Source organism: Pocillopora verrucosa, chromosome 8 (assembly GCF_036669915.1).
Source record: "Pocillopora verrucosa isolate sample1 chromosome 8, ASM3666991v2, whole genome shotgun sequence".
In the NCBI taxonomy this organism is placed as follows: domain Eukaryota; kingdom Metazoa; phylum Cnidaria; class Anthozoa; order Scleractinia; family Pocilloporidae; genus Pocillopora; species Pocillopora verrucosa.
The window spans coordinates 10,210,266-10,221,579 of record NC_089319.1 but is presented as its reverse complement, the minus strand read 5'-3'; the positions used below and the strand labels follow the sequence as shown (position 1 = coordinate 10,221,579).

Genomic DNA, 11,314 nt, shown 5'->3' with positions numbered 1-11,314 from the left:
GACAACGGCATGATCTGAGAAATATCTCTCTATCTCTGGTTCTTTCGCTACTATGACATCAGACTGCCGGGTGATAAGTAAATCAAGGGTGTGACCATGAGTGTGAGTGGGTTGTTTTACATGTTGTTGCAGGCCCATTGAATCCAAGAGATCTCTAAATTGTATGGCATCCATATCCGTAGGCACGTCAACATGTATGTTAAAGTCGCCCAAGAGGACCAGCGGCTCATTGGTCATAACAACAGATTCAAGGTAGTGAGAAAATTCTGCAAAGAACGTACTGATTGAAACTGGATGAGCAGGTGAAGAAGGCGGCCTATGAATGATTACAATGCGTAGCCGAGTAGATCTAACATCAACAAGCCACTCTGACAACTCAAAAGATGACTTCTCGATACAAGATATTTTGCTAGTGACAAAACCTTTCCTCACAAGCAGTGCAGTTCCGCCACCCCTTCTGCCAGATCGTGGACAGTGATAAAGAGTGTTGTACCCCGTCGGGGTAAGTTCATTAAGTACAGCACAGTCGTTGACGGACAACCAGGTCTCACAAATTGTAAACAAATCGGCTTTCAAATCATTCACCAATTCAACAAAGGCTGCTGATTTATTCCGTAACAATCTAGCATTCAAACTGCATATTTTCAATGACATGTTGTCACTGAGTGACATTCCACTCCGCTCCACAGTAATAAGATTGTTTGGGTTGCGGGTTAACGGACCATTGGGACCAGGGTTCAGTTTGAAAACAATGTCATAAATCATCACACAGCGGAATGCCGCACTGCAATTAGAATAGTACAAACAAGGGTGATGACAGCGCTTGATTCTGGTCATCACCTTGAGCATTGTCGAATTCCAGTGTGGAAAGAATAAGAACATGTTATCTGTAATCCCAAGGGCCAGGCAAAACGACGCACTATTCCAATCAGAACCAAAAATGTTCCTTGATAAATCGCCCCATTCTTGCTTTCCAGGAGATATTTTAAAACGAAGACTAGACGAGCAACCACTTAGAGAAACACTGAGCCCACTTTCACGGTTCCAGACCCAGTATGATAGCAGCAGAAGATGTAAAAAGCGAGAGCAAAGCTCACCGTGTTCGCCCATCATTAACATTAGTAAACAACTAAGGATATTACTTAAATAAGATAGATAAGACAGTAAAACTAGCCATATGGGTGTCTTTTTATTGTTTCAAAAGAAATCTGATTGCATTGGTTTTGTGCCACTCTGCAGTTGGTTTACCCAACTTGTGCCACTTTGTCAACCAATCAGATGTAAAAATAAAACATCTTTTTAGGGGGGAAAGGGGAATAGCAAAACACATCATTATTTTCTCCCACACAAGTAATTCAAGCAGTGAATGCCATGAGAAAACAGGGGTATGCTTCTAAAGAAACTGTGGTGCTGCATCAGTGGGAGAGTATAACAAGGTAATTTGGTATAATTAACTGAGTTGATAATAAACAACTGTAAATATATGAAAGTCAGATATTTGAACTGCAGATAAAGATGTGAATATGAAGGCAATCTTCACAGTAATGAACACTGCTTGTGCAGAAGTGAAAATAAGGCCTGAAAAAAAAATTCAGGCCTGTAAGGGATTTGAACCCATGACCTCTGTGATGCCGGTGTAGCATTCTACCAACTGAGCTAACAAACCAACTGGGTTGATAATGTAAATTGGCTACTATAAAGAGTTTCAAAGCTGACGTTTTGAGCATTAACCCTTAATCAGAGCAACAAGGGGTGCAAACGCTCAAACGTCACCTTGGAAACTCTTTATGGTGGCCAATTTACATCGTCAACTCAGTTTATAATACCGAATTACCAAGTGAATGCCATGGTTGGGAACAGAAGCTACAGTTACTGTAACATACAGAGTGATATTTTTCAATATCTGTGCCCTGCACAATGGCTGATGTGTAAAACGAAGAAAGGTGTCTTAAACTCACCCGTTTAATTGCTGCCTTGGGAAATGCTGCCCTTCTGTACATTTCATAGCGGTTCAGTTGTTCTTCTGAGAAGGAGGACACAAGCAACCTGACAAATAAGGAATAATCGAAATCCCCTTGTTGAAAAAGGTAAATATTTCTTGTCGATGTTAAAAATTTCAAGTCGCATCGGCCACAGAAGCCGTATTCCTCAAGATCACGGGTACATTTACAAACCAAACTATATTTCCACCTTCAAATTTAGCTAAGCATTGGTACTCACTGCATTTTTTCTCGTTCATCATCGCTGCCCTCTGCAATTGCCTGACTTGAAGCAATGTTTGAAGGTCCAGCACTATTTTGCGAAACATCAACAGTATTTGGTTTGGTTTGAACTGTCTCTCTAGCTTTATTATCTGTCACTCGCACTTTAGCTGGCGGCGAGCTTAGATCTGTGTCGTTTGCCGTTTGAGTTTCACCTTCGTCCAGCTTTCGTTTCAAAACACTTTCTGACGATCCGTCCGACATTTTGGGTATTTCCTTTCTAAAAGCATTCTGGGGGAGACTGGACACCAGCTGTACGTCGGAACTGCCGAACGCTTCCGGAGAGTTCCGAAGTTTGATTTGCTAGAAGATCAAAAATAGATCAAAAATAGATTCTGTAAGACCGGGCTGTAAGATGGCAGATAGGAATCCTTCTCCTCCTCGTTTATCCGCGGAGGAAATTGAGCTAATACAATACGACAACATCGGTGAAACAGTATTTAGCAAGAAATGGGTGCTAGGAACTCTTATGAAGCTGGTTCAATCTCTTCAGTCCACTACTGAAGATTCCGAGGAGGGCCAAAACGACGAACATGCTTCATCGCGCGAGGGAGAAGATAATGCATCACACGAGCTTAGCGATGATTTTGAAAAAGAGCTGTGTGAACTATGGGATATGTCAATGAACGGTGTAAGAATCTAAAGAAGCAATGATCTCAAATGATTTTCGAGCAGTAAATACGCGGAGTAGCGATTTTTTTGTTAGTGAGAGAATGCGTGACATGAAGAAACCTTACGGGGTATGGTAAGGTTATCGTTTAGCAGCGAAAACCTGGAAGTATCTAAGCTGTGTCCGGAAGAGCAGATAACAACTATTAGGGCACCAATCTCAAAGATTTTCGAAGTCACCATTAGGCACCTAAAAAATTCTGAAATTATGACAATATAAATAAATTTTTCGCCAGCTAAGAGCACTCAATAAAGTACAAGACAGGATAGACAATCACGTTTCATAGCATACTCAATTCTAATAGTAAGGTAGAAGGGGGAACGGAGACTGGAGGATCGAGATGGTGATGAGGTGGGAAGTTAAACATAACTGTGCTTTTGTTTGCAGGATGTAGCAGCATTTTTGGAAGAAGTGGAAACTACTGAAGTCCTCTTAGATGCTGTATTGAAGTCACAGAATCCAAGAGTTACAGTACGATAATGAATGCTTTTTTTTTTTTTTTTTTTTTTTTTATCTTAACCTCCTCCCATGAGTGACCAAGACAGAATTTCTCCCTACAATATTGATAAAGCATCAAGCAGATAAGTGATAGGAATAGAGAAAAATATAAATTTGGAGATTATTAGTTGATCCAACATCAGATTATCTGAACTAACATCACAGGAATTGTACGGAACGCAGTTAGGAGAATTTGCTAATGAGATCTTGGAAGTGAAAGGGTTAATATGTAAGTAGTTAGTGACACTAAAGGCCTCTGGTAATGTTTTACACCCATGATTATGAACAGAAAAAATATATCTCAGAACCACACTTCATGATATCCATAATGGGTTGTTTGGGGTTGTTTAGGTCCAATAAGTCCTGGTATCTTTGGCATGATGTGTTGGATTCAAGTCGGAAACCCACTACACTCTAACATCTGTATCTGTATTCTTGATACTCTTCTCTAAACATTTCTTTTGGCACTGACTGGGAGAATCTGTTTAACAATCAAAGCTTCCTGGGGACAATCAAAGCTTCCAAGGTTGACAATCATTTCCTTTATTCTCAGTGTTACTGTTAGGAGAAATTAGATGCTGGTCACTCCAAGGGTTGAAAGGGTTAAAGGTGTTCAAATCCCTTTTTGGCATTGTGAAGAATTTTTACTACCAAGATAATGTAAATTTAGTTCTTGTGCAGTTACAAAGATCAACTATTATTTTACAAGGTTGAATCAAGAAGTGAAAACACTGTGATTCACAAAGTGTAATGAAGTACTGTTATGACTAAAATTAACTCTCATTGTAAGATTTTAGATCTTTGTAATACATGCATGCTAATATGGGATTTTATTTACCAAATTACTTCTGAAAAGCTTGGCATCACCAGAACATCACAAATTCCTGTCGAATGTTCCCCACTTGGTTTTCATTTGTTTGGTAAGAATAAGTGACAGGTTGTTTTAATTCTTTGTTGTGTTTAGGAAATTTGTGTCGGAATTCTGGCAAACATGGCTTGCAGTCATGGTGTTTGTGTGAAGATGTTGAGTAATAAAGATCTTGTGTAAGTTAACAGTTTTATCTGTAAACTTACTGTTATTTAGATCTCTGATTATTCTTACTGCAATATTTCTCTTTTATAGTACCAAAATGGCCTTTGATTTATTGTAAAAAAAAGTTATAGTATTGATTTAGATTACAGTACAGTACAGTACAACTGAATCCTACATGAATTTTCATTGGTTCATATATGAATCATTATCATTAACAACATTCTGATACTTTATCATATAAAACAAACAGTTTCTATGTGTTTGTGAGTCTGTAAAGTAATACAAGGCTGCCTAGAGGTTATCATTTAGGGAATCTGGGGTGCCCAGCTCTCACATGCTTTTATAAAAATGAAATTATGCAAGTCGCCCATTAAGACAAAACTTGGTTGCGTGAGGCACCTGGGCTCTGCCAGACCACAGTCCTGTAATAGATTGCAGAAGATGTCAAAATGTGGTAAGGAAATCTGACAGACTTGGCTGCACTTCATGTGCCTCTTTTTTTTTCTTACTGCATTTTGAAGTCATCTGTGGTATATTATGAAACAAATAGATGTAAACAAATAGACAATAGATATTGCCTAGCTACACAAGTGAAGAATTTATTGCACCATCAATCCTTGAACTTATTTTGCAGTGATATTGTTACAGTTCTGCTTGATGAACCAGATGCTCCAGTCCTGGTGGAGGTTACAAGGTACACTGGTGAATTAATATATTGTAAAACCTTTATGAGGGAGTTTTTGTGTCTAGTTCAAAGTGGCAAGGATTTAAGCCTTTAAAACCTTAACATCAGTTTGTATATTCTTTATACTGTTCTCTATACATGTCCTATATGGCATTGACAAGGAGAATGTGTGTTTTTTTTTTTTAACAATCAAGAGCTTTTTGTTTTGATGATCACTTCCCTAATTCTCATGTCTTCTGTGTTAGATTCAGCAGTGATGATGTTAGGAGAAAATAGATACCAGTCGCTCCTCGAAGTTAAAGGGTTAACCATTTTCCCTTTCCCATTGAGGCTCAGCAAAAAGTTAGAAATTACTTCTTTTTTTCAGCCAAATATCGAAAAACCACTTTTTTTCTTCTTACTCATTTCAAAGACTTTTTCTTACACTTACCATCCATTTTTCTCAATTTTTTTAGACTGATTCATGTTTGTTTGAGTAATGATGAGGTTGAATCACAGTGGATGGCAGTTTTGGAGGCAGAAACAGTCTTCAAGAATTTTATGTACATCCTCGAGAACTCTTTAAATGGTGAGTCCAACTATGAGTTACCGGAAGGGGACTGACTCACTAAAACTATGCAACATCACCTATACTACATCAAGCCCTTCTTAGAGGATACACTTGGGACGAGCAAAAAGTTGCATGTTTCAGTGTCTTGGTCTTTGGAAAGGTTATGGTTTAAATTGATTTTAAAGTCACTCTAATTTTAAACCAGTTTGATTTGTGTCTCCCTTTGTTCTAGGTATATTACCATGGTCCTTAAACAAAGAAAAAAATCAAACTAGTTCAAATTCTTTTCAAACTGTATAGCTTTCAAGTACATAAGAGACAAATGAAAAATTGGGCTGCTGCAATCATCAGGGATTTGGTAGCAACCTCTGCTTTTTGTTTTTCCTCAACTGGCTGGCTTTTTTTGCTTTTTTATCCTTGTGGAGATCTTTATGCACACTGAGGAAAATTATGCACCTATCTCAGGCATTTTCCTGAAAGAAGTTAACCCTGTCTCTCCCAATTCTCCTTACTGTCAAACTTATGACTCTTATGATATTGCATTAGAGAATTTAGTAAAAATCCCCTAATTGAAATATTTTTTTAAATTTTTGTCATCACATGAGTGTTTGATATTTTATTGAAAATTGTTATGGGGGAAATTCTATCTTGATCACTTATGAGAATTAATAAAAGGGTTAAAGATGTTTTAACTCTTTTGCAGTCTGAATTTTAGAAGTTTAGAGGGTGTTCCTAGGAAATACTCAGCATTTATTTCTTGCTGTTATTTTATTTTGCTTTGCAGTGGATCTTCTCACTAACTGCTCCCAAGTGGTAGATAAGGTTTTGGATACAAATGATGAAATGTTGCGAGCCTGGGCGGACTTACCCTTGGTTACTGCTGTTTGTGAAGCCATGAAACAGATGCATATGAGGTCATAATTTTTATCATGTCAGTCTTTTTAATTTTCCTGGCTCATCAAATTTTTTCTAACTATAGCATTCTGAAAGTCTTTGGTGCCAGAAGCACCTCAGGATTTCTTATGTTGCAATACATATCTCCTATACATCCCAAGGGATTGTTTTAAATCCTATGAAAACTTTTTTCCAATGTTAGATTTCTTTCCCACATCCTGCATCTATCTGAATCCTCTTTTGCACCAAAAGGTAAATTTAAATGTTAAAAATTGTATCCTACATACAGGGCTCCCTACATGACAGAATTTTAGGTTTGATTCATTTCTCCCTCAAGCCCTTTCAAAAATAGTTAATGAATGCTTTTGAGACCTTTCAACATACCTTAACACCCAAACATCAGTATGCACTTTCTCCATATTGTTCTTTATACATATTCTAAAGTGCTGACAAGGAGAATTTGTCTGACAAACAAGAGTTTCTTGACTTCACGATTATTTCATTTATTCTCATGAGTTTTATGTTTGAGTTAGCAGTGATACTGTTGGTAGGAATTAGATGTGTATCACTCTCAGGAGTCAAAGGGTTAAAAGACACCTTGGTGACCTTATTCCCTTTTCTAGCAGAATTTCCAGTGAGTTTCCAGAGTATAGTATGGGTGTGATTACAGGTTATTTTCTGTAACCTTACACTGTGTCAATTGTGAAATTACTTTTGTTTTGATTCTTTGCATGTCTACCTTTCACAGATCTGAACAGCTCCATATAGTAGAGACACTTCTTCACATTCTTCAAATGGTATCCACTGTAGAACAAGGTGTCCAGGGGTTAGGTGGGTAATAGTCATATCCAACATTCCAATGCAAAATGTTATATAATTATCATTAGATTATACTAAATCCTTTAGAATGATGACAGGCAATTGAAATGTACTCCATTAGTCATTACCACTATCAAATGATTTACTTCTTTTCAGTGAGTTGTGTGTCTGTTGTTCCACTTCTGTGCCATTTTATTGCTGAGTGTGGGCACGATGAAGGAGGCATCGTTGTTGGTCGTGAAGTGTCACTTACTGAATCCTTCTCAGTGTTGAATGTTATCCTTGTGGCAGATCCCATTACTGTGCTGACGGCCATGGAAAAAGGTAACATTCAACCCTTTAATTCCAAGATCTGGTTGTTAATTCTACCCTCTAGCTGCTATATGTTTCCTTATAAAGTAGTCACGAGACTCTGATGTTAGATCAAGGTAGCAACGTCTACAGGATAAGTTTGAGTGTTCTCACTACCTGTTTGGGAGAAGTTACATGACAATCACTTCTGAGAGTTAAAGGGGTTTTATGCTAAGTAAATTCTGTTCAGTTAAGGGTCACTGGTTGTTTTGTATCCAGTTGTTTTGTATCCAGCTTGTCAAGGTTGATTGGTACCCAGCCAGTTGGGTTGTTTTGTAACCTGCTAATCAATAAAGTGTTTTTCATTGGTGTTTAAAGGAAGGTTGGTTTCTGATTTTTAATAGCAATGTAACCTGGGTTAATTAAGTAAGTTTGTTTACGTGGGGTCCATTTTTGATATGAGACCACCAAAGGGAGAAAAAAAATCACACTTACACTAGCTGTTACAAGTATAAACAATAGACTGTTCTATTCAAGATATCACTTTAACCCTGCTTACTTGGGCTAGGCAATAATTTAGTCATTTTTGTAAGAAGGTCAAAAGTATACACAACAGAATTTTGTTTGTATCTTTCTCACTTTACACTAATAACTTAGTGTATTCAATAAGGGACGTCTAAATACTGGGACAGGTATGAATCGACCTGAGGTTCCAGTATGAACTGACTCAAACTGGATGCAAATCAACTAAATTTGAATAAGGAATGACTGTGAGTACGGAAAAGTTGGATACCCAGCCAAGAATCTGTAAACAAGCAGCAGTGTAATATTGCAGAAGAATGCTGGACTTACTTTTTATGGCGTGCATGGAAAGAAGTTTTTGTTACTTCAATCTTTTTGTGTGATTATCATGATGTGTTTGTTTTTCAGATCCAAGAATTATGAAGGTACTTCTGGGTCTTCTAGGATATTCCTGCAAGATACATCGCAAAAGAAGCAAGAGCAGTTTGAACAGGCTTTCTTTCACAGAAACCATGGAAAACAAGTTTGAAAGAAGTTTTAGCAAAGAAGAAAGTACTGAAGAAAATGAAAAAAAACAATGCAGAAAAAATCAAGGCTACAGATGCTGATTCAGAACCTTTAACAGACAAAGCACATGTGGCATATGGAGAAAATGCAGAGTTAAATGAAAATGTACAAAAAAGTGATCATCAAGCAGACAATCATGAAGGTAGCCTTGTGGATCAAGTGGAAGGTGAGAGAAAGGGTTTCCTGCTGTCTCTTTAGCCTTTCCTTTAAAAATTTAATTTTCCTACAATTATATGGAGGAAAGGACCTGGGTGCATCCTTAACTTCACTTTAAATCCTGTTTTCAGAAACTAACATGAGTAAAACAACAGATGAAGCACCCAGTTCTTCCCAAGAAACAATGAAAGATCAAAATGATGGAATTAGTGATCAAGTCAATATTACTGATGTCCACCATCAATACTTCACAGTGGCTACTAGCTTCTTAAAAGATGTCATTTCTGAATCTGCTAAGGTAAGGACTATCTAAAGGAACACATAGAACATATCATGGTGTTTCATAATATTCACAAGCATGGGCATAGACCTCTGGAACTAGCCTCATCTAAGTGTTTCTTCCATAACCAGTAAGCTCTTAGTGTTTGCTCTTGATCCACTAACATTGTCATATCACTTTTCCTTCAGGCTCCACAATGTGTTTCAAGCATGTTAGCACCTCATGAAACTCTTCTCCAGAAGATAGTTCATTATGCAAGCAGGATTACAGTCTACAACACACTGGTTGGTTCAGCAAATATGTTTACAAATTTTATGGCCAAGTTTGAATTAATCCTATGAATCAGATAGCATCCAATAATTTCTTGGTTTTCTTTTTCTCAACACCCTTCTGCCCATAACTGTATTGGAACTGTATGGAGAAATATGGCTTTGGTTACTGTTGGAAGGCAAAGTGTTGATATGTTAGAGGGACAGATACTTAATGATTTCTCGTTATTAACCCTTTAGCTCCCATGAGTGACCAAGACAGAATTTCTCCTCACAATATCAATACAATATCAAGCAAGGCAAGTGATGAGAATAAAGAAAATATCAGTTAGGGGATAATAAGTTGATCCAATACCAAATTCTCCAAACTAGCATCACAAGAAACTGTATAGCAGACAGTAAGGAGAATTACTAATGAGATCTTGGGAGTTAAAGGGTTTAAGTGTAATATAATATGTAAGTAAAGCCTCATAGTGACTACTTTTTGATGTATTGTACTGATTTTTACTCAAGGTGTGTGAGTTGGTGGAGTCCACACTCAGCACATCTGAATTGTCATCTCTACACAAGAAACTGTCAGAAAGACTTTATACACAAAAGGTGAGACAATGTCTGCTTTGAGAGCAAAAACATTTGCAAACAGTCAACTCTCCTCATGGAAAGTTATCCAGGGGTCTTTATTACACAAGGTATTATTAGTAATTATCACTAAATAGGAAGCATATCTGAAAGAAAAGACAATAAAGATAAAATCTTTCCAGTATTACATTAGATCATGGTCTTCCTTCACTTTGGTTGACCAGAGAGATGACAAGGTATTGTGTTAAAATAATTGTGGGCTCACATTTCCCACCTCTGATGGCTAAAAATTAGAAATATTCATTGCAGCTTTGAAATGGGTTTCCCATTGCGCAGCTGAAAATACATTGCTTGTTCAGCAAAGTTTTGAATTTTTAAAATACTTTCTCACAACTAGCCACCAAATAAGGGGGTAATGACATTTTAAAATCACAATTAGTTTGTAATATTGTATAGTATTATATTACTTTGACAGAGAAATTTAGTGAACCCTGTGTTAAGCAGACAATCTGTATCAAAAAAAAAAAAACAGTACCTTACCAATAATCCCAAATTTCCTTCCATATTTACTGCAAAATGAACCTGTACTCAGTGCATGGCACCATTGAGCATACACAGACACAAATTAAAGTTAATCCACTTTTGTTTTAGTGGCAGGACATGCTGCACTAAGTGAATGTGGTTGAAGGGACTTTCGTGGGTTTCTGCCTTGTGAGGATTTGATTGTATTACTTTGATGACCTGACTTATTTTCTTTTACTTTGTCTCCTGTTTTTAAGGTCCATTTTGTAGAGGGAAAGGAGGAATATTGTTGAAAGGATTAAGAAGGCCCTTCACCATTTTTCTTGCCTCTCAACCCTTTAACTCCCAGATCAAATTTGTAATTCTCCTTACTGCCAACCATACAATTCTTATGTTAGTTCAGAGAATTTAGTATTGGATTGACTAATTATTAACAAATTGATATTTTTCTTTATTCTCATCACTTATCTGGTTGATATTATAAAAATATTGTAAGGAGAAATTTTTCTTGGTCACTCATGGGAGTTCAAGGGTTAGTTTGTGGCTTTGCTGCCTGCAATAACTCGCTCACATTTAGGAGTGATCGATGTGAAAAGTCTTCCTATAGTTTTAATGAAACAGGGAGTAAGTGTAGTAAGTAAGAAGGTTGAAAATCATCAAACTGTGAGACATAGTCTTGAATTATTACCAAATTTAGATATAAATTAGACATAAAACA

At 37.1% G+C, this 11,314-nt stretch overlaps 3 protein-coding genes across 3 annotated transcripts in view; 1 reads left to right on the top strand and 2 right to left on the bottom strand.

Annotated features, from left to right (window-relative positions):
* LOC136282808 (uncharacterized) overlaps positions 1 to 247 on the bottom strand; it is a 1,204-nt gene extending 957 nt beyond the window's left edge. Inside the window, exon 1 of the mRNA XM_066170736.1 lies at positions 1 to 247. This exon is cut by the window's left edge and continues 957 nt beyond it. Within this exon, the coding sequence (XP_066026833.1) occupies positions 1 to 237 (237 nt within the window). The 5' untranslated portion in view covers positions 238 to 247.
* LOC131778846 (transcription initiation factor TFIID subunit 11) overlaps positions 1 to 2,471 on the bottom strand; it is a 9,105-nt gene extending 6,634 nt beyond the window's left edge. Inside the window, exons 1-2 of the mRNA XM_059095316.2 lie at positions 2,221 to 2,471; positions 1,959 to 2,046 (exon numbers count right to left, since the gene is read on the bottom strand). Coding sequence (XP_058951299.2) covers positions 1,959 to 2,046; positions 2,221 to 2,465 — 333 coding nt within the window. The 5' untranslated portion in view covers positions 2,466 to 2,471. The remainder of the gene's footprint in view (positions 1 to 1,958; positions 2,047 to 2,220) is intronic.
* Positions 2,472 to 2,595: 124 nt separating this feature from the next.
* LOC131778845 (protein saal1) lies at positions 2,596 to 10,404 on the top strand. The gene is given in 13 exon segments (XM_066170962.1): positions 2,596 to 2,892; positions 3,319 to 3,402; positions 4,394 to 4,473; positions 5,097 to 5,156; positions 5,603 to 5,715; positions 6,482 to 6,611; positions 7,340 to 7,422; positions 7,567 to 7,734; positions 8,632 to 8,792; positions 8,794 to 8,956; positions 9,078 to 9,244; positions 9,415 to 9,510; positions 10,009 to 10,404. Coding segments are annotated over 13 exon segments (1,689 nt in total). The 5' UTR covers positions 2,596 to 2,616; the 3' UTR covers positions 10,117 to 10,404.
* Positions 10,405 to 11,314: the final 910 nt, after the last annotated feature.